The 25,931-nt window shown below is 43.4% G+C and overlaps 2 protein-coding genes across 3 annotated transcripts in view; one reads left to right on the top strand and one right to left on the bottom strand.

The window, feature by feature from the left end:
* Window positions 1-1,449, top strand: part of LOC120419325 (bifunctional 3'-phosphoadenosine 5'-phosphosulfate synthase) — a 23,972-nt gene extending 22,523 nt beyond the window's left edge. For both annotated transcript variants that reach the window (XM_039581998.2, XM_039581997.2), the window contains exons 3-4: window positions 767-918; window positions 977-1,449. In XM_039581998.2, coding sequence (XP_039437932.1) covers window positions 767-918; window positions 977-1,192 — 368 coding nt within the window. In that variant the 3' untranslated portion in view covers window positions 1,193-1,449. The remainder of the gene's footprint in view (window positions 1-766; window positions 919-976) is intronic.
* On the bottom strand, window positions 1,343-21,425 carry LOC120419324 (ATP-dependent DNA helicase Q5-like). The gene is made up of 5 exons (XM_039581996.2): window positions 20,329-21,425; window positions 19,620-20,269; window positions 18,478-19,557; window positions 8,290-10,141; window positions 1,343-2,051 (listed from the first exon to the last, which is right to left on the bottom strand). The coding sequence occupies exons 1-5, from the start codon at window positions 21,134-21,136 to the stop codon at window positions 1,969-1,971; spliced, it is 4,473 nt and encodes a 1,490-aa protein (XP_039437930.1). The 5' UTR covers window positions 21,137-21,425; the 3' UTR covers window positions 1,343-1,968.
* Between the last annotated feature and the right edge of the window lie 4,506 nt (window positions 21,426-25,931).

Raw genomic sequence — 25,931 nt, forward strand, 5'->3', positions numbered from 1 at the left:
TTCGAGCAATTCTAACAAAAATTTTGAGAAAAATGATTTTTCGAGAGGTCATTTTTGGCCAAAAACGTACCTCAACTTTAGACAGCTGCCAAAATAACAGGATTAGTTCTAGGAACGAGATTTTTTCAGCGAAGTCATCTTAAGATGTCCCCTACACAACCCCTTTGAAAGAATTCAGTTTCATTGAGAATAACCTGCAAAATGGTAAAATCCGTAAAAAATCACTTTGACCCAATCTCACCCCCCAGACCCAATGTCACCCCCACTGACGGTAATAGTAGTTTATGCAACAAGTTACAAAAAGATTTTTCAGCACGAGTTTTACATTTATCGAGGTTCACCGAGTTAGATAAATACGACGAGTGCTGAAAAAATCAAGTTTTGCAACGAGTTCCAAACAACATTTTTTGCAATTCCGAAAAACACCTATTGAGTGAAATTTTAAGTCAAATTTTCATGTATTTTGTCAATAAATTGATTAAATCATATTTTTTTTTAAAGTGTTACTTTTCGAAACAAGTGCTGAAACGTTTAACTTTCCCGCACCAATTTATTTTGAAAAGTGTTGCTATTCGATTCTGTTATTCTCGGTACAGAAAATAAGGCTATTTCGTCGTTCAAGAATGACAGGAAAAGTAAGTAGTTTCACGACGGAATTGCAAAAAATACCTTTTTTAATAAAAAAAATCCACTAAACTACTGTATAAAAATACGATGATTTAAAAAACTAAAATTGCTATAACAAAAATTCTACTCCCTCCACTAGGAATGAACGCCGGTGCCAACTTTTACATCGTTGGCCGCGACCCCGCTGGGATGCCCCACCCGGACAAGAATATGTACCCGGACGGCAATCTGTACGACGGAGCGCACGGTGCTCGCGTACTCAAGATGGCCCCCGGACTGGACAGTATTGAGGTAAATATTTTATCAAACTTACCGTTGATTGAATTTGACCACGTCTACCCCCTTCCAGATCTTACCATTCCGCGTGGCCGCGTACGACAAGTCCGTCTCGCAGATGGCCTTCTTCGATCCGGCCCGGAAGGGCGACTTTGATTTCATCTCCGGCACCCGGATGCGCACGCTGGCCCGCACCGGGCAGGATCCGCCGCTCGGCTTCATGGAACCGAAGGCGTGGAAAATCCTCGCCGAATACTACCAATCGCTGAAGAGCGGCTCGACGAATTGACGCGAGAGATAGTGTGGGGGGCGCACAAAAGTTTTCTTTTTTTTAGCAATGGCGTGTGATATCGGGCTTGGAGCGCGTGTCTTTCGTTTGTGTTTTAGTTTTAGCTTTGTTTGATTTATTGTGTAGTGTTCAGAATTTAAAAAATGATGATCAGATTTATATTGTTATATTATTTAATCGTGGTACGAGAACAAAGTTTATTCGGACGAATAAACGGAATTAAACAAAAATATAACCTTAAGGGGATACTAACCGTACAGAGCTTTGTTTTTTGACTTATATATTCCTCAATTTTTATTTGTTACTACTCGGAAAAATGCAGGTAGTAGTCACAACTGCCACAACACTATCTTATCGCGATATTTGCCGAAACTAAATCACCATTCTCGTTGCTTTCCCCTTCTAGTGACACTATTCAAAGGTTTTATCGTGTAATTCCAAGAAAGTAATAAACTCATCAACAATAAATATCTGGGTTCCTACGGCCTACGTGAGTGAGCTTGGTAAGTAATCTCTCCCTTCTTTCCGTCTTGTTCGTGCGCTACGCTACACTTTTTCTTGTTCAACAAGACCTGTCTCCTGCAAGCTGTGAGTGAGTGTGTGTTCGTAAAATTCAACTGTTTGTTCTGCCATTTTTAAGCACTAGGATCCTACTACAGACAACTGGTTTGCTTCGTAAAACTACTGCTGCGGGCATCTTCTCCTTGCAAGACGATTTAATATTTACATTGGCCGACGACGTCCTCGCCGCTGCCGCCGCCGCCAGGGTTGCGCGGCTAGTGGGGGAAATCTGCCTCGCTCTTTATCACACCCTTGTGCGTCATCAGGTCGTCGATATATTTTTTCACCTTTCGGTCAACTGCAAAGAAAGGAAAGTTAATAAGGTTGGTTGATTTAGAAAAGAAGAAATTTGATTGCTAAATCTGTTCGTCTTGGTTTCAAAATTGATTCTTCTGCCTTCCTCACCTTCATGTAAACCAATCGACTCAAAATCAAAAATTGAACATAACTCTGTGTGTGTGTGTGTGTGTGTTTGAAGATATGAGTTAGAATTTGTTTAGACCGCGCTCATTTCAAATAACTCAATAGAACTGAAATAAGTTCCAGGAAGTCTATTTCTGGGTGAATTTTACTCGGCGTTTGTAAGGCCGTCTCCACTGATGGGGCAAAAGTCGAAACAAATCTAATTTGCACCCGATGGCAAGCTCACCGCGGTACTTGTCGCGGTAGCAAATTTTCTCCCAGTTCATCGAGATTTCACTTTGTTATCCGGTTTGTTACCTCGTCAAATGAGGCACGAAAAAAATATGTTCGCTCTACAGGATTGTCTTGGCGTTCTCGATTGCGAGATTCCTACAAACCTCATTTTACACCTAAGCTTCCAGCCACCCCGGGATTCGAACTGACGACCTTTGGATTGTGGGGCCAACTGCTAACCAACGACTCTACCGAGACAGGACCCAGGGAGACGACTCCTCAAGGTAAGACCGGGGCCAACATTTACTTCCCCGTCCGACGGATGCATGATCAGACAAATCTCGTCTAGAAAAATGCCACCGGGACCTTCTGGGATCGAACCCAGGCCGACTGGATGAAATGCAACCACGCTTACCCCTACACCACCGGTCCCGGTAACAAAAATAATTAAACGTATTAACAAACTTTAAACAAATAACGTCCAGACTCGATTATCCAAAGGCCCTGGAAATAATTCACTTTGGATATATTAAGTGATATTTATGCCCTTTTTGTAGTTGGATCTTACTTAAATGTATGTAAACGATATCCGGAACCAACTCCAACCCATCTTTGGTTAGGTAATCGAAAACCCTTTCCAACGAATCTAAAACATTGAAGATCTGGCAACCCTGTCTCAACTTATGACCACTTAAGTCATATTTATGCCCTTTATGTAGCCGAATCATACTTAAATGTATGATCCTTAAATGCGCATAAAAAAAAAACATTGAAAATGTATTTAAAAAACCAAAAAAAAAAAACTGAAAAAAATAAACAATGTTTTTTTATTAGGCCATAGGGACGTCGCTATTTTCAGACCACGTTTTCCACTTTTTCTCCATCGAAACCGACTACTTTATTGACTTCATTTTGCTGGGCGAGATAGGCAGCACTTTTGCACTCTTGCACTTAAAAAAACCAGATGGCAGCACGATGTAACGTCACGTCTATGATATTTAACGCAAAAAAATGCATTTTAAATTATTTTCAGTTGATTTGGGTGCTTTTTCTACACAGTAAAAAAAATCATAGTAATATTACATCTGGGAAGGAGTAAATCTTTTATGTCAGAAAAAATGTGTAATTTTACCTCTGAAAATGTGTAATTTACAACTTTTTTGGTGTAATGTGACTTTTTCAGTCTAAATTCAGGTAAAATTACATCATAAAAGAAGTAATATTCAACCTTCCAAATTTATATTGTTTTACTGTGTATCCAAAACACTTCAACTTTGAAAAAAAATTTCCCCCCCTGATTTTTCGGCCCAAGTTTGCAACGGCATTAAAAAAATATAAAAATCATTAAAAAATCCAAAAAAATATAATTCAATTTAATAAAATAAAAGAAATTAAAAAAACGATTATAACATACAAAACGGACACATAAATATATACATTAAAAATTAATTATGAACAAAATTTTAAAAAAATCAGGAACTTAAAAAAGATTTTTTGTAAATCACAAAGTTCCAAATCGTTTAAAAAAAACTTCAGCAAACATAATCAACATAAAAAAACTAAGTATGAAATAATAAAATTTATTCGCAATTCGCAATTCGCAATTTTCAGTGTAAGAACGGGCCTTGACCGATCTTATGCACCAGGTTCCCGACGAACACGCACTGCCCTTACACCTACATCTCACCCTTGCTCTGAGTCAGTACGAGCAGCACGCTAGAACACGCTTTGAGTGTTCGTGCCAGGCATGCACACCTTCTTTTCCGGTTACGCATTTTAACTCGGCCGGGGGTGGTACATTACGTAGGGTTTGATGTAAGTATAAGCGCCTAATCATTTATAGTGTGCCTATCAATTTTCATTAAAGCAAAAAAACTGTTTAATGTTTAGTTGGAATTCAAAAACTAATTGTTATTTACTGTGTATTGTTTTCTCCTGAAATCTTGCCTAATGTTGTGTCGTGTTAATCTGTTGCTATTTATTCTGTCGCGGTGTTTTGTTACAATGTTTTGAACCTAAGCATGTTATTTCAAAAGTTTACCAAAAGTACAACAATGTTATGTGTGTGACTTTGATCATTCAATATATTGAGTAAGGACTCAAACCTTACTTGTTTGAAGAAAAGGGCGTAGATTAAAACAATAGACAATAAAGGAAAGCAAACTACATAAAGTTCGATACTGAAAGAATAAGTGTATGTTGAAGGAAAGAAGAGTAAAAGCTGTATGAAGTAGATTAAAAATATAGGCAATAATTTATGAAAAAAGCTATGTGATAAAGGATAAATAATATCATATAAGCTTAGATAGCATTAATGACAACTTCAGGAGTCGATTGGGGATGTTAGGGAAAACACATAGCAGTTAAAACTGGCAAATAAAGTAGAGGAGACTTGACAGATAAGTGAAACAGGACTAAAGTAGTTGGAGATAAGAAGAAGAGATACTCCGAGTTGCGATGTTCTAGGTACATCCACAACAGTTCGTTCAACATGCTGTGGATCAAAACAATACCTTCTACAATCACAAATTACTTCCCTTTCCCACATTGCCGCTTTATGATGTAGTCCATGCTCTGCAAAGAAAGGGATGTTAGTAAAATATAAACACTATAAAATATCGATACAGTTACTTTCGTGAACCTGAGTGACATCAGGGTTTCTAATGTTGTTGCTGTTGTCTCCAGTGTGATAATATCACTCCAAAGTGGTTGTCGTGGTGCAATCGTTCTCCAACCGCAGGCCCAGACACGACATGAAAATGGAAACAAACAAAAACAAAACAAAACAAAAAGATGCATTAGTATAAGAAAATAAGAGAAACGAAAGATCATGCAATCAAAATAAAGTGGTGGATAGTAAACAGAAGCAGAATTAGAAAATCAGTTATACATAATAAAGAAATAGAAGAAAGATAGTAGCTGAAAGTGGAAAGAAGAGAAACCCCGTATTGCGATGTATCAGGTACATCCACAACAGTTAACTCAACATGCTGTGAATCAAAAAAATACCGTCTACAATCTTCCCTTCCCACATTGCGCATCCCTTTCTTTTGGCCGTCTCTACTCTGACCCTCGCTGGTCAAAGGTTTACGAGTTCGTTTCCACAGGCCACCAGCAAGGTCACGTGTTGTCATCATGATGACGAAACCAAGCCAACGTGGAGGTAAGAAAATGGGTAACTTGCAAGGAACCAGAGCAGCTGTTTTGACCAAGATCAACTTACAGCACTACGGATGTAGTTCCGCTCCTTCCAGGATGTTCCTCACCGGGTGTCAACCGAAAAGGTATCATTTCACCCTTGGCCTGCTAAGTATGTAAGTATGAAATAATAAAATTTATTGAAAGGATTTTGTAATATTTATCTTAGAATGCTTAATTTATCAAATTTATTGATCTACATTTCGAATGTTTGAATTAACAAGACAATCAAAAAAAATTACAAAACACGCAATTAACGCTCTACAACCCAACCCCGCATCTACGCGGGCTTCAAAATAAATATTCCCTAAAAATCAATATTCAACCAATTTTTGATGTTTAACCCTCTACTGCCCAAATTTTTTTTCGTTTTTTTTATTTTTCCCTTGTTCAGGTAGTCATTTTGAGCAACTTTTGTTCTACGAAAAACTTTACTTCTCTTATTTTATGTTTTTGTTGTTTCATTTTAAGTATTTTAATTTGCTTTTATCTTGTTTAGTTTATGTTTGTTTTTGGTATTATTTGGCCTACTCTACTACCTCCTATCATTACATTTTGCCTATCTAATTTTTTCATGTTTTTACAGCAACTTTTTAAATTTTTTTGCATGTTTTTCACATTTTCTGCTATAAAATGGCACCATTATCATTTAAATTGTAAATAAATGCGTAGATGCATGGTCTGGGGACTAGAAAAATTACTGCATACTTCTTTTTACTTAAAATATAAGAAATGTTAGTAAAAAACACTGCCAAACTGACCTCTACAAAAATGACATTTTTAAAAAACTTTGGCAAAGTCACATAAAACAAGTAAAACTTCCAACCCATATTTTTCTAAAAAATTTAAGAGTTCTTGTTTTCAATGCTTTTTAAAGATCAAAAATTGGTTGAAAAATAGATTTTTGGCGATTTTTTAATTCGAAGCCCGTCAAAATGGACCGCCTAAGAAAAATGCGCCAAAACCATAGGAGCAGTTCTCCCAGATTTCGGTCATTCGTTTTTTTTTTATTTTTTAATCCGACTGAAACTTTTTTGGTGCCTTCGGTATGCCCAAAGAAGCCATTTTGCATCATTATTTTGTCCATATAATTTTCCATACAAATTTGGCAGCTGGCCATATGGAAGTATGAAAATTCAAAAATCTGAATCTTTTGAAGGAATTTTTTGATCGATTTGGTGTCTTCGGCAAAGTTGTAGGTATGGATACGGACTACACTGGAAAAAATGATACACGGTAAAAAAAATTTTGGTGATTTTTTATTTAACTTTTTGTCACTAAAACTTGATTTGCAAAAAAACACTATTTTAATTTTTTTATTTTTTGATATGTTTTAGAGGACATCAAATGCCAACTATTCAGAAATTTCCAGATTGTGCAAAAAATCTTTGACCGAGTTATGATTTTTTGAATCAATACTATTTTTTTTTTAAATCGAAAAATTGGTCGCAAAAATTTTTCAACTTCATTTTTTGATGTAAAATCAAAGTAAAATCAAAGTTTCAGTCGGCTTATAAAAAAAAAAAATTAAAATAAAGAAAAAAGACCGATTTCGTAGAGAATGGCTCATAGAAAAACATACAAATTTATGAATTCAGTGTAGTAGGCTTATGCTTTGGGATGTTATTTAAGAACCTCGAAATAAACAACATTTGCGTGGTTTTTTTTCAATAAATTTACAGTTTTGCTCACAATGAATTAAAACGTCATTTTCGGTATGGTGATCTTATTTGACGTTCTTTATAAGACCGTTGCCTTACAGTTGGTCTAACTCAATTCTAAAGCCCAAAACCAAGGGTGGCCCATTCTGCCCCCCTGCCCCTACGTGTTTCTGGGGACCCCAAACTTCATGGTTCCTCTCGAGTTGAGCCTGCGCAGAAATTTTGTTGACCTGTGTAATCATAGGAACTTTTAGAATAATCCAAATACTATTAAAAACAAACATAAACTAAACATGGTAGAAGCAAATAAAAATGCTAACAATGTAACAAGAAACACAAAAAACAAGAGAAGTTTCTCGTAGAATAAAAGATGCCCAAAATTACCTCCTAAACACGGAAAAAAAATTAAACAAAAATGGTTAGTGAGGGTTAAAACTTTGCTCTCGGCTTGGCGGTACTTGTCGGGTATCAGAAAATAAGTATGTTTTATTTTTTCATTCTACAGATGTGCTTGAGATCAAAGTTGGTACATACTTGCTGACATTTTTGAAAAATGTTTTTTTTTAATTTGCAATCATAAATAAATGTTTCCTAAACTTTTAACATTTCTAGGCACGAATCAACACATAATTATTGATTTTGAAGTTAACAAGAGCAATTTTGCAAACAATTTTGCTCCTCCGCGATGGGCTTGTTTTGGGTTTTTAGGTGGCAAATTGGATTTTGGTATTCATAAGACAAGCAAAAATTTGATTTGCAGCCCAGCCGTGGCACTTCACCGGATCACATTCATTTTCTTTACTCTACACTACACAAGCGGACGTGGACTGACTTGATTTGCCCCCAAGTTTAAAAAATACAAAATTATCAAAATGTTTAAAAAGTATATGAGGGAAAGAGACTATTTCTGATACTATCCAAGGGCAAATATCCAAACGAAAATTTTCCCAGAAGTCGACACCATGTTGAACAGAAGTCACCCAAATGTTAGGAAGTCTTTTCCCGAATTTCCCGACACAAAAAACCCCGCAAAGTACTCACCTACAACCTCCACGTCGTAGAACTTGTGCGAAATGGCCCGTGCCAGTCCCTTGAACAGCTCCTTCGATTTGATCTTTTGCTGGCGGTAGTACGGCATCAGGAAGCGAATCACGACGTCGGCCAGGTTCTTTTTGGAAATCTTTTCCTGCTCACCCACGGCACCACCAGCAGCTGCTGCTTGCGTTGGCTTCTCGACTGCTGCTGCTGCTGCCGGCTCCGGGATGGCGGCCACCGTCGAGGCTGCGGTGCTGGAAGATTTTTTCGATGCGGGTGCGGACGAGTTGGCTGCCGTAGCCGTGGAGAGCGATGAAGCGGACGAGGAGGAGGACGAGTTGCCGTTGCGTGCGGCGCTGCTGACGGCGGCGTTCAATTTCTGTATGGTGGCGTGAATCTTTGCCGCCGTGGTGAACTGGGCTGCGGTCAGGGAATTGACCGGTACTGACGTGGCGGACGAGGAGGCGGAGGAGGGCGTACTGGAGGACTTTTTGTTGTGGTCCGAGGATGGGGCGTCGAACAGGTAGTCGTAGTTTTTCTTTGAGGAGGACTTTTTCCTGGAGGGGGAAATCTGTGGGGGTGGGGGAGGGAGTTCCGGTGGATAGACGACTGACTGGAGCGTTTGTTGGTTGTAGATCGAGTAGCCGGTTGAGTAGCTCGATTCGGGAACTGTGATGGGTGGTGGGGGAGGCGATTTGACCGTGGGCGGTGGAGGAGTATATTTCGAGGAGGCATCTTCCGAATCGACCTTTTTCGATGAGCTTGCGGCAGCCGTCACGGGTTCGTCCCACATATCGTCGGTTGAGAGAAGCGAAGCGTTGGCAGCACCCATTGAAGAAGACGAGCGATCGTAGCTGATAGCACCATAGTTTCTGCCGCCGCCTCCGCCGTACGAGGACTTGTACTCAGACGGGCCGGGTGGCGCTCGATCGTAGTGGGAGACGCGTGACTTTTGCTTGGAGTAGTTGTAATCTTCTTGCGGAGATGGTGGGCGCTTGGCCGCGGGTTGCGATTCGTACTCGCCGGCGTATCTTTTCCGCGGCCGACTATCGTAGTGATCGTCCTCGTCGCCGTGTCTGTTCCAGGATTTCCTATGTTTCCGTCGACCTTCTTCGATCTCCCTCGATTGCGATCTTCCTGAGCGATACGACGCTGGTTTCTCGTGCGATCTTGACCTGTCACGCGATCTGTGCCCACTCTTCGACCTGGACTTTCCACGGGACTTTTCCCTCGAACGTTCGCGCCTCACCGGCGATCGGTCCCTAGAAGCATCCCTCGATCGCGTTTTCGACTTTCTTTTCTTGTGCTTGCGCTCTTCCCGCTCTCCCCAGTCGTCCTTCGTGGGATGCGAAAACGAGTCACTCGAAACGAGCTCCACCGAGGGTGACCTCCGTCCTCCAATCTCCCCCTTCTCTCCGACCTGCTTCGACTCAGCATCAAGCCCTGGCTGAGCCGCCGCCGCCGTCCCTCCACCATCCTCTCCATCATCCCACATGTCCCCATCGTCCAAGGTGGCCAGACTTGCCATGCCACCCCTTCCTCGTCCACCTCCTCCTTGCTGCTGCTTGCCAAAGAACGAATTGATCGACGTTTGGTTCATGCCGTCCCGCGAGTGGTTAAACCGACCACCGCCGCGCGGTCTGCCGTTGGTTCCGCCGCCACGTTGCACCGGTGATCCGCCGCGACGTCGCTCGTCGTCCTGGCGCAGCTCGTCCACAATGTCGTTGCCATACTTGCGCTTCAGATCGGCTTCGATGGTTTTGAACTCGCCGCCGTGCGAGTTGCGGGCGTGCGGCACGTGGTGCTTCAGGTCCGGGTACAGCATTCCCGAGGACGTGGCCGCTTTGATGGCGGATATCTGGGGGAGGAGAGGACAAGGGTGTTGCTGTTATTGTTAGCACTAAAGGTTCGTTTCCAATGCATTACAGAGGTTATGATTCAGTATGATGCTCCAAATATGAAATGTTTTAAATACATTTTTCTACAAAATATTCATAAAATGAGACATTTAAACTAACATTAAGTAATAAATACTCAACTCACGCTTAAAAAACCGTATAAGTTTCGTTAGCTTTATTCTTTTTTCACTTTTATTTTCCCAAAATAAGCTAGACAGTTAATTTTAGTAAACAACTCAAATTTCAATGTCTTTTCAAGTTCAATTACAAAATGTTTCAAAGAAAAGCCAATAGCAATTATGCAACCAATTGTTAAAAGTTAACTGAGTTTGTATAATTTTAAAATACTCCAAAATTTTGCTGTTGATAAAGCTTATCAACAAGGTTTAAAAACAGCTGGCCTTTTGCACTGACAGCCGCAATAAAAAAAAACGTCATTTTTGTTTTATTCCAGCGGCACGGGAATAAGATTTTTAACCCTTAGATGCCTATTCTTCAAAAAGTTTTTTTTTTTAAATTAATATTTTTTTTTTGGGAGGGTGGTCCAGCCGCACATCGTTGATGTTGAAACCTCTAAACTGGGCCCTCGTCCTGTCACGTCCGTCAGTAGTCTTGTCGTACATTACAACTAGAATCAGATCTGCCAATGAATTAGTACACTTCGACCAAATAAACACTGACGCTGTATGGATCTGACTCTAGAATAAATGCACAGTTGTGTGTTATTCATAAGTCCGAATTATTCAATTATAGTCAATTATTCATTTTAGTCCAAATATTCTTTTGCTAACTAACTTGAATTGAAATCTTAACTTTAATTTAAAATCCTCTAAACTTAATGTAAAAGCTAAATATCCTTCAACTGTTGTAGTACTATTTTTATCAAAAACAATACAAATTTATGAACAGTAACTGATATACAAATTGGATAGAAATCGCGATTCGAAAAAGAAATGACCATTTACGTCAAAAGATCCGTAGTTCCTCGATTCGCAACAATGGTCGATACAAACATAATCCGAAAACCGTTAGTTCAACAGCTCAACGAATTTTGTCCGATATCATTACATTATTGATTGATCGAGACTCTATGGAAATTTTGACATAAAGGTTTATTGACAGCATTACTCTAACTTAACAATTGCAACTAACTTTAACTTCAAATAGATTTGGAAAGGATTCAGATTTATTTTAAATGCTAATGCTAAGCAACAACTCAATTGTACTATCCTGAAGTCTCAACCCAAAACCCACATTGTGATAGTGAAAAAGTCACAGAAGCAGCGGTGTCTTGTGCAATTGTGATATTTTCACTATCGGAGAACTACCTAGTTCACGAAGACAGCTTATCGGTCAACGCTTAAGCCCTGGGGCTGCGACAAAGCGAGTTCTCGTAGTGTTTGCGGTCGAAACGAAATTAAAGAAAAGTCGCGACGAACTCTAAAAACGTGTTTCTCTTTATTCTGCTCGTTCGAGAATGATCGCTCCTAACGGAAGTTTTTGGGGGAAGTGACGTTTACTGGGCCTTTTTCTGTGTCAGTGTGTGTGTGATGTTGTGTTGGGAAGTGGACTGTATACGCTTAAGGGGATTTAATCAAAAGTTTACACTCTGCGTGGGTTCAACCCAAACATCCTCCCCACCTTGAGGCAGTAGCCTCAATCAGTCGGTAGTGGAACCAACTTCTGGATAGGTCTCTGGTACTCTGTTGTTCCTCTGCGGAGCGTGACGGTCCGCACGATGCCATTGCGATCCGGGTGTGTCGCAACTACTCTGGCCAACTCCCACTGAGCCGGCGGGGTGTTCTCGTTCTTGACCAGCACCAAGCGGTTGACCTGCAGGTTGTCGATTTCCGATTGCCACTTGCTGCGCGGTTGCAGCGACGTCACGTACTCGTTGCGCCAACGAGTCCAGATTTCTTCCACCTTCTGCTGGACGAGCTGCCAGTTGTCCAGTCGGTTGCGCGGTACGTCCGAAACGCTGGGTTCCGGCAGGAGGTTCATCGGCTGCTGGATGATGAAGTGTCCGGGGGTGAGGGCCTCGCAGCTATCGGGAGAGTTGGAGATGGCGCAAAGTGGACGCGAGTTGAGGCAGGCCTCGATTTGCGTCAGGATGGTGTAGAGCTCTTCGTAGGTGGCCGACTCGTTTCCCAGGACCTTGCGCAGGTGGGTCTTCGCACTCTTGACCGCAGCTTCCCACAATCCTCCCATGTGGGGTGCGGAAGGCGGAATGAAGGTCCACTTGATCCCAATGTTGGCAGCGAAGTGGGCGGCTTGTTGCTTGAACTCGTCGGTTTCGAAAAACTCCTGCATCTGCCGATCGGCTCCGACGAAGTTCGTCCCGTTGTCGGACCATATCTCGGTGCACAGTCCTCTCCTGGCGATGAACCGTTTGAGTGCACCGAAGAAGGCCTTCGTGGACAGGTCGCCGGCGACTTCCAAGTGCACAGCTTTCGTACAGAGACATACAAACACTGCGATGTAGCCCTTTGTCACGTGTGGTTTCCTTGGGTTGCCGCTCTTGACGAGGATTGGTCCTGCGTAGTCGACTCCGACGTGGACGAATGCTCTGGCCGGCGTTGTTCGCACCGCCGGAAGACTTCCCATCAGCTGCTGAGCGGTTCTGGCTTTCATTCGGCAGCAGCGGACGCACTTTTGCAGTTGCTGTCGCACGACCGTCTGGCATCCCATCACCCAAAAGCGCTGGTTGAGGGTTGAGATCACCAAGGTAGGCCCTGCGTGTAGGTTGTCAAGGTGAAGGTCTTGAATGACAAGTGTTGTCAGTCGGTGCTGCTGCGGCAGAATGGGCGGGTGTCTCATGTCGTAGGGGATGTCGGCGTTCTGCAGCCTTCCACCGACACGCAGTGTTCCGTCCCGGTCGATGAACGGAAAGAGCGGGCGCAGCTTGCTCTTGTTGGAAACTTCGGTCGATTTGCGCAGGCAGGTAATCTCCTTCGCAAATGCTTCGTGTTGTGCTAGTCGTACGAGTTGTAGACCAGCTACCTTGAGTTCCGCCGGTGTCAGCGGTCCGGTTAAGCGCTCCACCTTCGGTCGCGCCAGGTTGAACAGGAACCTTCGGATCGTCGCCAGCGTCCGAGTGCAGCGGCGTAGCGAGGAGAATCGATCGAGAAGGTAGCGCTCCAGTGTGAAGTTGCTACGCGGGGAGCAAATCTCCAGACAGAATGTGCGAATCTGTCGTTCTTCGAGGGGTGGTGCCTTCGGTGCTGGTGCTGCGCAGTGCTCCAAGAACGACTGCTCGCTGTGGGCCCAGTAGGGGGAGTCCCACCACAGCGGATGGTTGAGCAGCTCGAGCGGCGAGATCCCTCGCGACGCACAGTCGGCCGGGTTGTCCTTCGATGACACATGGTGCCACATGCTCCTGGGCAGGAAGTCCAGGATCGCTGACGTTCGATTGGCGACGAAAGTCTTCCACTTGCGGGGGTGCGCCGACAACCATTCCAGTACGATTGCCGAGTCCGTGAAGGCAAAGTGTTGCAGCTCGAGGTGGCACAAAGCGAGGGAGACTCGCTTCATCAGGGCGGCCAGCAGCCAGGAACCGTTGAGTTCGAGCTTTGGGACGCAGATCTGCTGAATTGGCGCAACCTTGGTTTTAGCGCAAATCAGCACGATGTGGATTTTCCCGTTGCGGTCTGCAGACCGACCGTAAACAACCGCAGAGTACGCCGACTCCGAGGCGTCCGAGAATCCGAGCAGCTGCAACTTGCCGTTGAAGGCTGGAATTCGGCGGGGCACTCGAATCCGCTCCAGCAGGTGAAGCGTTTGCTTGATGGTGTTCCAATCTGCTTCGGGAAGGGGTGGCAGCGGGTCGTCCCACAGCAAGTCGTACAGCCACAGCAGTTGGAAGATGATTTTGATCTTGACGATCACTGGAGCGAGCCATCCGAACGGGTCGAATAGCCTGGATGCGTCGGAGAGGAGTTGACGCTTTGTGTTCGGGCTGTTGATGTCCAGGTTGACCTTGAACTCGAACCAGTCACTAGTTGGAGACCAGTGAATCCCAAGTGCCTTGACCGACGCTGTCACGTTCGTGAACTCAACAGGGACTGGTCCCTGTCGGCTGTCTGCGATGTTCTCCAGCAGCTCGGGTGCGTTGGAGGACCACTTTCGGAGGACGAATCCAGCTTCGCCCAGGATGGTTGTGATCTGGCCAGCTAGCTCTTGAGCTTCTTCGACCGTGTCGGCGCCGGACATCAGGTCGTCCACGTAGAACCCTTTGAGGATCCTGTCAGCTGCTACGGGGTGCTTCTCAGCGTTGTCTCGGGCCGCTTGTCGGAGAGACTCGGTCGCTAAGTAGGCTGCGCTTGAAGTGCCGTACGTCACCGTCGTCAGACGGTAGTGCTGCACCGGTTGGTCGGGATCATCGCGCCAGACGATTCGCTGGAAGTCCGTGTCCTGCTTGTCCACCCGTACTTGCCTGTACATCTTCTCGATGTCGCTCACGAAGACCACGGGGTAGGTGCGGAAGCGGCAGTAGACGTCGTACAGGTCTTCGTTGTTGTTTGGACCAATCAGCAACCGGTCGTTCAACGACACGCCAGAACTGGTTCTGCACGAGCCATCGAAGACGACACGCAACTTCGTTGTTGAACTGTCCTCCTTCTGGACTGCGTGGTGAGGCAAATAGAAGCACTCGCTGGGGTGCTTGTCGACTTCGGATTGCGGGATGAGCTCCATGTGTCCAAGTTGCTGGTACTCGGACATGAAGTTGCGGTAGGCTTGCTTAAACGGCGGATTCGAGAGGAACTTCCGCTCCATCGCATGCAGCCTTCTGAGTGCCGCACCGGGCGAGTCGCCCAATGCCGGCTTGGAGTCGTCGAAGGGGAGCCGAACCACGAATCGGCCCTCGTCGTTGCGCCTGGTGGTTGTGTTGAAGATGTCAACAGCGCGCTTCTCGTCGGCAGTGAGTACCTTGGCCGCAGGCACTTCTTCGGTTTCCCAAAACTTGCGCAGCGTCTGGTCGATGTTGACATCCAGCTGCACCGTGAAGGACACCAGATTTGTTTGCAGCATTGTTTCACCACCGAACTTGCCGGCGACGAGCCAGCCGAGCGATGACTTCTGGGCCACGGGTAGACCGTCCTCGTCTGTAACCTGGCCCGCTTGTAGAATCGGCAGGAACAGCTCGGCGCCTAGGATGACGTCTACCGGTCCCGCTTTGTAGTACTCCGGATCGGCTAGCTGGAGCCCTCGGAGTAGTTCCAATTGCTTGGGCTTGAAGCTTTGGCACGGTGTGGGGGGAGCCAACACTTCAAGCACGTACGCCTGCGTCTTCATCACCACTTCGTCGCTGAAACGGGGTGCAATCTCCAGCAGCGCCATTCCCCGGGTGGTTCCTGCTTGTGTCCCGGCAACTCCGGTTACTGGGAACCGCGCGTTGCTCCGGCTGATCCCGAGTCGCGTCATGCAGGCCTCTCTTACGAGCGACGCGCCAGAGCACGAGTCAATCATCGCCCTAGCAGTGTGGAAGACACCATTCTTACCGCGCAGCTTGACGAGCGCAGTGGGTAGAACGGTGATCTTGACGGCTGGATCACTGGTGACCTCCGCCTTGAAACTCGGAACCGTGGGTTGAGCTTCCATGGCCGGTTGCTGGACCGGCATCGCTGCTATCTGTTGACCTAGAAGCCCTGCGGTAGCTGCCTGTCTGCCGCCGTGTTGACAGAGGAGCGTATGATGACGCTGGTTGCATCCATCAGTCTTGCAGGTGTGCTTCGAGAAACAGGTTTTTGCCGTGTGCGACGTCCTCAGGCAGTTGAAGCAAAGTCTGGACTTCCGCACCAACTCCCGACGGTCGGCGACGCTGGACGCCTTGAACGCTTCGCACAGGAACAGCAAGTGCTCTTTGGAACACTTTGGGCAGGGCTGCGGTGTTGCGACGTAGCTCTGCACCTTCTTCTCAGCTGGCTTGGCCGGCTGCTTTCGTATCTCCTTCTTCGCCCCCGCTCCACTCAAAGTGCACTTTCGTGTGAATGATGAGCAGGTTTCGATGGCGTCGCACCGGTCCTCAAGGAACTTCAGGAAGTCCGTGAGGCTCGGGTTCTCCAAAGTGACGAGTTTTTGCGCCCAAAGCGCCTGCGTCTCCTCGTCGATCTTCTCCAGGAGCAGCTGGATCAGCCAGGGGTCCCGCGACTGGTACTGCTCGCCCAAGACGTCGAGCTGCCGAACTACCTCGTCCGAGGTCGTGACCAGCTTCTGGAGGTTGCCAGCGGTTGCGTCTGACACGACAGGTTGGTCCAGGAACTCCTTCACCAGTGCGAACACGGTGTACTTCTTCTGGTCGTACTTCCTCAGCAGCTTGTCCCACGCCAGCGGGTAGTTGTCATCCGAGATGCCGAATGAGCTGATTTGGGATGCTGCGTCGCCCTCCAGCAGCGACTTCAAGTACTGCAGCTTCTGCGACGGCCGCAGCGACTCCTTGCTGTGGATGGTGCTGACGAACAGGTCCTTGAACGAAAGCCATTCTTTCCGGACTCCCGCGTACTTCGGGATGTTGATTGGAGGAAGCCGGACGTTGATGAAGGAATCCGGTTGTGCTTGAGCTGGTTGTCCTGCTGGAGGTGGGTTTCCCTGCTGAATCTGGTTCAACTGGGCTGCGTGGGCCGCTTGGTTGGACATGAGCGCTCGTTGTGTTTCCAACAGCGCCGCAACCGCAGTTTTTAGGTTGTTCGCCGGCTCAGCGAACGATCGATCGCTGGCGCCGGAACCTTCGTCGAGGGCAGCGTAGATCGCCTTCGCTGCATAGTACCGATCTTCAAACTCCTTCCGGTAGTCGAAGACCGAGACTAGGTTTTCCAAGGTGGTCGCTGAGGTTCCGTCCTCGAACTGGTCCTGGACGTCGAAGAAACTGCTCCCCAGCGCCTCGAGGCGCACCAGACGCTCACGGACCTCAGAGAGTGAGGGGTTTTGCGTCTTCACTCGTTCCGCGGTTTCGAGTTCGCGTTTCACTTTCGCAAAAAGAGAATTCCGTTTCGCGGTAATCGATTCCATCGGGAAATCGCACGGTTCTACTATTCGGTTCGCGAAGGACCATAAATGTTTGCGGTCGAAACGAAATTAAAGAAAAGTCGCGACGAACTCTAAAAACGTGTTTCTCTTTATTCTGCTCGTTCGAGAATGATCGCTCCTAACGGAAGTTTTTGGGGGAAGTGACGTTTACTGGGCCTTTTTCTGTGTCAGTGTGTGTGTGATGTTGTGTTGGGAAGTGGACTGTATACGCTTAAGGGGATTTAATCAAAAGTTTACACTCTGCGTGGGTTCAACCCAAACACGTAGCATGAAGTGGTGTCCATAGTGCTTATAAAAATAATGTATATCCAAATTTAACAAATGCACTAGGATCAAATCATGCCCCTTGACTTTACAAGGCCCAGGGACTAATATTTGTTTTACTCCAAATTGTAACAAAATTTAATCTATTTTTAGTTTGGGACACTTGAGAGACGTGTAGATAAACAATCTTAAGCATTTTTGAAATTAGTTTTTTGTAAGTAGGTCGAATACCAATGCAAAAATGGCTTTGTTTACCATTGGCTCTTACGTCTTTTTGAAAACTAATCCGAGAAAAGAATGAAAGAATTTTAGAACATAAGAATTTAGAGTTGAAATTTTAGATTTAAGCAATTCAGGAATTTAAAAATTTAGAATTTAAGAATATAAGGACATTTGAGTTTGAGGATTGAAGGATATTATATTATATTATATTATTTGTTTTTTTTTTTTTTTTTTTTTTTTTTTTTTTTTTTTTTTTTTTTTTTTAATGAGAATCTCGGAGTAGAAACAAGATAGGTTGTAATTTCATTCATGATTTTTGATTATGCAAATGGTTTAAACTAAATGCTGCTTTTTCAATGAGCCTTTTTTTTTTAGCTTTATGAGCCTTCAGTTCGTGTTTCAGGGAACAATTTTGCCGAAGGGTCCGAAGAGATTCATCAACTCTGAAGAATTTAAACTCTCTCCAACATTAAGCATCTCTTCCTCGGACTGGTTTTTATAATTTTTTTTGGGCAGATTCATTTTTTTTTTTTAATAAAACGAAAACGATCTTCCAAATAGTACGATCGGCAATTTTTTTCGATACAATTTTTTTGAATGACATTTGGATTGAGTCCGGACTATCCGGATTGGTAGCAGAAATTGGAATTTTATTTAAATAAGACCCAAAAATCATTATTTCTCAAATTTCGCTAAAATTTTAAACAAACCCCATAAAAAATTCACCTCGGATAAGAATAAATAATAGAACGTATTTAGATTAATACTTATGAAAAAAAGGTCTTACATGTTTGGCGATCGACCTCCGGTACAAACTGGCCACGGTGCTGGTGGTGAACGCTTCGTACTCCATCTGCACGCCAATGTCCTCAAAGTCCTTGTACACGAGCTCGTTCTCGGGCCGTTCCGTGTCCTTGCATGCATCGACATTCTTTTTGAGCAAATCCGCCAGCATCGTGAGGTTGGCTTCGCGCGACGAAATCGTCAACCCGTTAACCTTCACCGTCGTCTGCATCGCAAACTTTACCCTGCTGATGGAGGCGGTTTTGTGCATGTCCAGCTCTTTGGCCGCGGAAGCCTTCCGCAGGGCAAACTGCTTCTGGATGAGAAGTTCGGTTTCGCGTTTGGCTCGCTTTTCTCGCGCATCGCCGTCGTCTTCGTTGTCGTCGTCGTTGCCGGCTGCGTAGTCGTTTTCGTAGCCTTTGCGACCGCCCTCGTACAGATCTGCAAAGTTGTCATCGTAGCCGATTTTGGTTTTGAGCTTGCCCGACACCGACAGCTGTTGGAACGTTTCGATGGCTTTTTCTACCTTCTTCGGGTCGGTACACACGTCGCACATTCCGTTACAGTCCGGCGGGTCGTCGCCGAAAAAGTCCGAAAACAGCTTGTGCCGGCAGTTCGCACTCTCGCAGAAATCAACAATCTTCTCAAAGTTCTTCACAGCCAGTTTTGCTTTGTCGTGTTTGTCCTCTTTGCCATCTTTGTCCTTGCTCTTTCCGAGATCCTGCCGGAGCAGGAAATCGATGGATTTGCACTGCTCGCGGCAGTGGTAAATGCGACAGAAGGATTTCTTCCCGTCCCGGCCGGCTCGACCCGATTCCTGGTAGTAGGAAGCCACGTTCTGAGGAATGTCCCAATGGATGACGAACCGCACCGAACCCTTGTCCACGCCCATGCCGAAGCTGATCGTGGCCGATATCACCGGGTACTTGCCGTCCATCCAGTCTTCCTGCACCGCCACGCGCTCGGATTGCTTCAGGCCTGCGTGGTAGGCGGCCGCCTTCAGTCCCAGCTTCGTCAGACTGTTTGCGACCCGTTCCGTCGTTTCGCGCGTTCGGCAGTAGATGATGCCGCATGCTTTCTTGCTCTGTAAGACGAAGAATGGGTTAAATTTGAGCAAAACTTGTCCGCAACGCTTCAGCAACTCACCGGTTTAACGTCAACGTCCTCCTTCTCCAATATACTCTCGATGTAATCCCGCAAGTGGATGTAATCGTCCTGGATCGAGTTTTTGAACACCACATCGTAGTAGAGATTCTTGCGGAAGCAGGGCGTCTTGAACTTGGCCACCGGCTCCTTCAGCCGCAGATTCTTAAAAATGTCACTCACCACCTGCTTCGAAGCGGTCGCCGTCAACGCGATCCACGGAATCGACGGGTACTCCGTCCGAAGGTATCCCAGTTTGAGGTAATCCGGCCGGAAGTCGTGACCCCACTCGCTGACGCAGTGCGCCTCGTCCACGACGACGTACGCGACCTTTTTGTGTTTGACTAGCAGCTTCATCAGCTCCTTGAAGGTGGCCGTGTTGGCCTGCTCCGGCGTAATGTACAGAAAGCGGATGTCCGTGCGGATGCTCTTCAGGTCGTTCAGAACCCGGTCGCGGTCCTTGCTGCCCATCTTGGAGTTGATGGAGTCGGCCGGGATTTTCAGCTTGGCCAGCGTGTCCAGCTGATCTTTGATGAGGGCTAGGAGCGGCGAAAACACGATCGTCACCCGGTTGTCCTGCATGACGCCGGGCAGCTGGAAGCAGAGCGATTTTCCGGAACCGGTCGGCATCGAGACGTACACGTCGCGGGTTCCTGTGGAAGAGTTGGAGATTCACATTTTCAACCTTACATATGAAAGAATCGAAACTTACTCGAGATGATGGTTTGTATTGCTTCCTTCTGCAGCGGACTCTTGAAGTCGTTGTGGCCAAAGTACTGCTTTAGCTTCTCCTGCAGGATCCCGTCCGAGGTGTTCTCCTCTTTCTTCACCTTCTTATCGAAAATGCTGGCCATCTTCTTAACCGGCGGCGGCTCCTCATCGACGGTCACCTTTATCTTGGGACTGGCGGACGGCGTGTGATCCTCGTCGTCGTCATCGTCCAGATCGGAGTAGTACTCCTGTTTGGGAAGGGCCGGACTTTTAATATCCCGGTCGTAGCTCGCCCCCCGAGAGGTCGAATGTCGGAGCCGCTCGATCCGGTCGGTTTCGTCGAGCGCCGGACTCCGGTAGGACTCGCGCTTTATGTCCATCATCGCCAACTCGGACAACTTCCGTTCGCGGCTTGTTTGGTACGGGCTTGCCACCGAGTCATACCCACAGGAACTGCTGCCCTCCGCTGGCACTGGTTCGTATTTGCTTTCCCGTTTGTATTCCACCGGTTCGTCATCATCCGGCAGCTCACCCGGCTCCGGACTGCTACAGCTCAGCTTATCATACAGATCTTCGTCTTTCATATGCTGTGGTTCCTCTTTCACCGGCGAAGCCGCTACCTCATCCTCCTCCTTTCCTTCACCCTCTTCCGCAGCAGATTCCTTCACTTCAGCGTCTTCCAATGTTTCCTCCGATTCCTTCACCTCTTCCTTCGGACTGCCCTCGCCCGTTCCATTCACCTCCGGTTCGTCCTCCTTCCGCAACTCATCGGTTGCCTCGTCAGCAGTACTGTTAGATTCGCTCGACATTTTCCCACGAAACGGATTTTTTGTTTGCCGGACCGCGGAGCAGCTTCTTTTTCGCAACCCTCTTCTTTGCGGCGACCCCGGGAAGAACAGCAAGTTTACCACACTTTTCAGCGCACAAAACCACCGGAACCATTAAAACTCGAGCCGGTCCGGTTGCACCTGGTGTCCGGAGACCCGTAAAAGGCGGAAATGCGACCGGAACTTGACCGGAACACTCGGAATTTCGCGACCCGCAAAACGAAAATCGTCGTCTCTCGTCAAAAACTGGCAAACTTTTGCTTTTTCTCTCGCACACGCACTTGCAGTGTTGCCACATGCTCATCTGTATCAGAGGGTCCAAAAATCTGTCTTATCTGCACCAAGCATGGCGAATATCTGTACCATTATCTGTACGGTATATTTTTTGTAAAAAACTTTTTTTTAACATGCATTTTGAACAATCTTATGACAATACTAAATGCTGATATGCAGCTCGGAAGGAACGCAAAACTCCATATAAAAAAAACGCCCAAGAAACGGTCAAGGAAAGACGTTTCTTCGCGTTTCTTTTGTAATCGATATTATAATATTGAAAATTCCAAAGTGCCTTATGATGCCGAATCTCAAAAAGCAGAATCTTGAAATTAAAAGGAAGGATTTTGTATTTTGCTTGAAAAGAAGTAAACCAAAGAGAAAATCCATAAACGCACAAATTCAAAAATACAAATATTAAAAACAACATTTCAAAATTGAGAAATAAAAAATTCTGCGATTAAAAAAATTAAAAGAAACATGTATACAAAACAAAATTTAAAAATAACAAATTCAAAGCTTAAAAATTCTAATAATTAAAAATTAATAAAATAAAAAATATATAATTTAATAATTCCAAAATTCAAAATCCTTCAGATTAAAAATTTAAAAAATATCAAAGAATTTAGGAATTTAAGAATTACAGAATTAAAGATTAAAAAATTTAAAAAATTAAGAATTAAAGAATTAAAGAATTGAAGAATTAAAGAATTAAAGAATTAAAGAATTAAAGAATTAAAGAATTAAAGAATTGAAGAATTAAAGAATTAAAGAATTTAAGAATTTAAGAATTTAAGAATTTAAGAATTTAAGAATTTAAGAATTTAAGAATTTAAGAATTTAAGAATTTAAGAATTTAAGAATTTAAGAATTTAAGAATTTAAGAATTTAAGAATTTAAGAATTTAAGAATTTAAGAATTTAAGAATTTAAGAATTTAAGAATTTAAGAATTTAAGAATTTAAGAATTTAAGAATTTAAGAATTTAAGAATTTAAGAATTTAAGAATTTAAGAATTTAAGAATTTAAGAATTTAAGAATTTAAGAATTTAAGAATTTAAGAATTTAAGAATTTAAGAATTTAAGAATTTAAGAATTTAAGAATTTAAGAATTTAAGAATTTAAGAATTTAAGAATTTAAGAATTTAAGAATTTAAGAATTTAAGAATTTAAGAATTTAAGAATTTAAGAATTTAAGAATTTAAGAATTCATGTTAGACTGTTATCCATATCCATAATATTCAGACTGCAATCCCGATCGACCCAGTTGAAGGTACAAAACATAGTTTATCGAAAACTTTCAATAAAATTTACTTTAGCCAGATTTTATTTATTAAATGGTTTAATGTGACATAATGACGTTACCTTTCAAGAAACAAATAATAATGTTTTGAATAACGAGGATTACATTTGTCAATATTCAGGCAACTACAAGGCGGTTGTAAATATTTTTCAAATTTAGTGCATATAAAGTATGGAATACTTGAAAGATAATATTTATTATCAAACTTTTTTTTTGCAACAAATGCGTTAAATGCAATAAGCAAGATTATGGATATGAAAAAAATCATGTTTTTCATATTATTTAAAAATATATTCAAATTAATAAATAAATACAATAAACTTTATGCCTCATTATTTTCAGTTGGATTCACCACAACTTTTATTTTGAAGTATTTAAGATTTTATTTTACCTGTGTTCTCCTTCATTTCAAAATCATTTTTGAGAAGAATGGGAAATGCTGGAAATTATGTTATAACCTTGGTTATAACTATATTAGAACGAAATGCATTATGTTTATTAGGTGCTTGTCGGTACTGAAACCTGGTTAGCAATGAGTCGGCTTTTGTAAATACAGTTCTCTTAAACCTAAGAGTAACTACAGAGGATCTTGTGTGTAAATGTTAGTGGAAGGGTTAGTATTGAGAGAGATTGCTAGTTCAATATATTCTAGCATAACTGGATCTAAGATTGTTAAAAAATATAAGCATGATCCAATTCTAAATATTTCAAAAGTTAAACTAGATTTAATCAATGAAAAGTTCTTAAATATTGAGATAATTGCAATAACTTAACTATTCAATAATATCATTTTGAGTAAGAATCTGTTTTATCTGAAAATCTGTACAAATCTGTACGGTGACCCAAATATCTGTCATCTGTACGTACAGATTCTGTATTCAGATCTTTGCTGAAAATCTGTACCATGACAGACAAATCTGTACATGTGGCAACGCTGCGCACTTGTCAAAACTGCCAAACAAAGATGGCGCGCGCTCGGGGTGCCCAGCGAGTTTGACGTGTTACGAATTGAATGGGAAATACGGGGTCGTCCAAAGGTTACGTGGCAAAAAAATCAAAAAATCTATAGAGTTTTTTTTAACGTCCTATAAACAAAGAGTATTTTCATTCTCTCTGCTATAAGATTCTATGACAATTTCCGGAATTCCATTTCCCGGAATGGACGTTTTCCGGAATGGACATTATCCGGAATGGACGTTTTCCGGAATGGACGTTATCCGGAATGGACATTATCCGGAATGGACGTTATCCGGAATGAAATTTCCCGGAATGGACGTTTCCCGGAATGGACATTTCCCGGAAAATTAGTTTTTTTTATATTACCTGATATGAGAATGAATGGAATCTTGCCTACTCGCTTACTTGTGGTTAAGAATTATTTAGTTTGTACCCCGTTGGTTTGACCTAGTGACATTGAAGGAACTCGATATTTTGACAACAATATGAATGATAAATACATGAATGATAAAAAGAAAGTGAAGTGATAGATATAGACAAACACTAGATGTTTACTATAAAGGCAAGTATGGAGATCGGAATTAAAGGGGTCAAGAAACAGCTTTACGAACAGCAGAACAAAGGAGAGGGAGCGTTTTTTGGGGGCTTTTCTTCACCCTCTCTGGCTTGCTTACGCTGCCGTTGCTGCCCATTTGAAATTTTTCTTGACCGGTTCCTTCCGATGTGCATATTCCGCTTAAAGCAGAATGATTATTTTCAAAGAAGGGAAAACCTCAAGAAAATAAAAAGCTTTTCAGAAAATCAATGTGTAATGTGTCCTGTCAAGAAAATAAATAGCTTGAGTGTATTTTTAAAGAATGAAAAACCTCAAGGAAGTACACATTATACATTGATTTTCTGAAAAGCTTTTTATTTTCTAGAGGTTTTCCCTTCTTTGAAAATAATCATTCTGCTTTATAATAAAATTTGATAGAATTTAGTCACAAAAGTCAACTGTTTAACACAAGAAGGGAAATCTCTTACACGAAATTCCATCACATCGATTAAAGATCGTGTATTTTTGAAGAAGGGAAACCCTCAATAAAATACACATTATACTTTGATCTTCTGATACCTTTTTTTTCTTGAGATTTTCCCTTCTTTAAAAATACACGATCTTTCATCAAAGTAATGGGATTTTATGTAGGAATTTTCCCTTCTTGTGTTCTAGGTTAGACCGGGGCAAACATTTACTTCCCCGTCCGACGCAAGGCATGAACAGACAAATCCTGTCTCGAAAAATGCCACAACCGGGACCGTCTAGAATCGAACCCAGGCCGACTGGGTGAGCGGTAACTTCGATTACCCCTACACCACGGTTCCCGGAATCTGCTTTATAGTGCAGAAGCCTTTAAGCCTTGAATTAACAAGAGAAGGGAAAATTCTTATATAAAATCCCATTACTTTGATGAAAGATCGCGTATTTTTAAAGAAGGGAAAACCTCAAAAAAGTACACATTATACATTGAATTTCTGAAAAGCTTTTTATTTTCTTGAGGTTTGCCCTTCTTTGAATACCTACTAAAATTGGTAGAATTTATTCACAAAAGTCAATTGACTAACAAATGAAAGACAAAATCTTACATAACAAAACATTGAAAGAATGGTAAAAACATTTAATATCTATCGATCTCAATTAATATCTATCGATCTCATTGTTCCTTCAATGTGACTAGGTCAAACCAATGGGGTACAAACTAAATAATTCTTAACCACAAGTAAGCGAGTAGGCAAGATTCCATTCATTCTCATATCAGGTTATATAAAAAAAACTAATTTCCGGGAAATGTCCATCCCGGGAAACGTCCATTCCGGGAAATTTCATTCCGGATAACGTCCATTCCGGATAATGTCCATTCCGGATAACGTCCATTCCGGAAAACGTCCATTCCGGATAATGTCCATTCCGGAAAACGTCCATTCCGGGAAATGGAATTCCGGAAATTGTCATAGAATCCTGCTATAAACATATGTATATCCTAGCTGAGAACAAGATTATCCGTTCGACTTTGCGCCAGTTCGATATTTTCTCAATTGTTATGGATAGAGAGCCTGGAGCTTATTAGAGAACGGACATCTCAAACCAAAAGTACCAATCGAAGCACGACAACTGTCAAACGGAGGTACCAATCGAGCATAAGACAAAGGATTTTGCTCGATTGGTACCTCCGTTTGACAGTTCTCGTGCTTCGATTAGTACTTTTAG

Source organism: Culex pipiens, chromosome 3 (assembly GCF_016801865.2).
Source record: "Culex pipiens pallens isolate TS chromosome 3, TS_CPP_V2, whole genome shotgun sequence".
NCBI classification, from domain to species: domain Eukaryota; kingdom Metazoa; phylum Arthropoda; class Insecta; order Diptera; family Culicidae; genus Culex; species Culex pipiens.

Bases quoted from the DNA above. Each gene is read 5' to 3' on its own strand.
- LOC120419324 (XM_039581996.2), bottom strand. From the start codon at position 21,136: ATGTCGAGCGAATCTAACAGTACTGCTGACGAGGCAACCGATGAGTTG. The intron at 20,270-20,328 runs GTAAGTTTCGAT...ACTCTTCCACAG, and splicing joins AATACAAACCATCATCTCGA to GAACCCGCGACGTGTACGTC. The intron at 10,142-18,477 runs GTAAGACCTTTT...CTCCTCCCCCAG, and splicing joins GGAGGTCGATCGCCAAACAT to ATATCCGCCATCAAAGCGGC.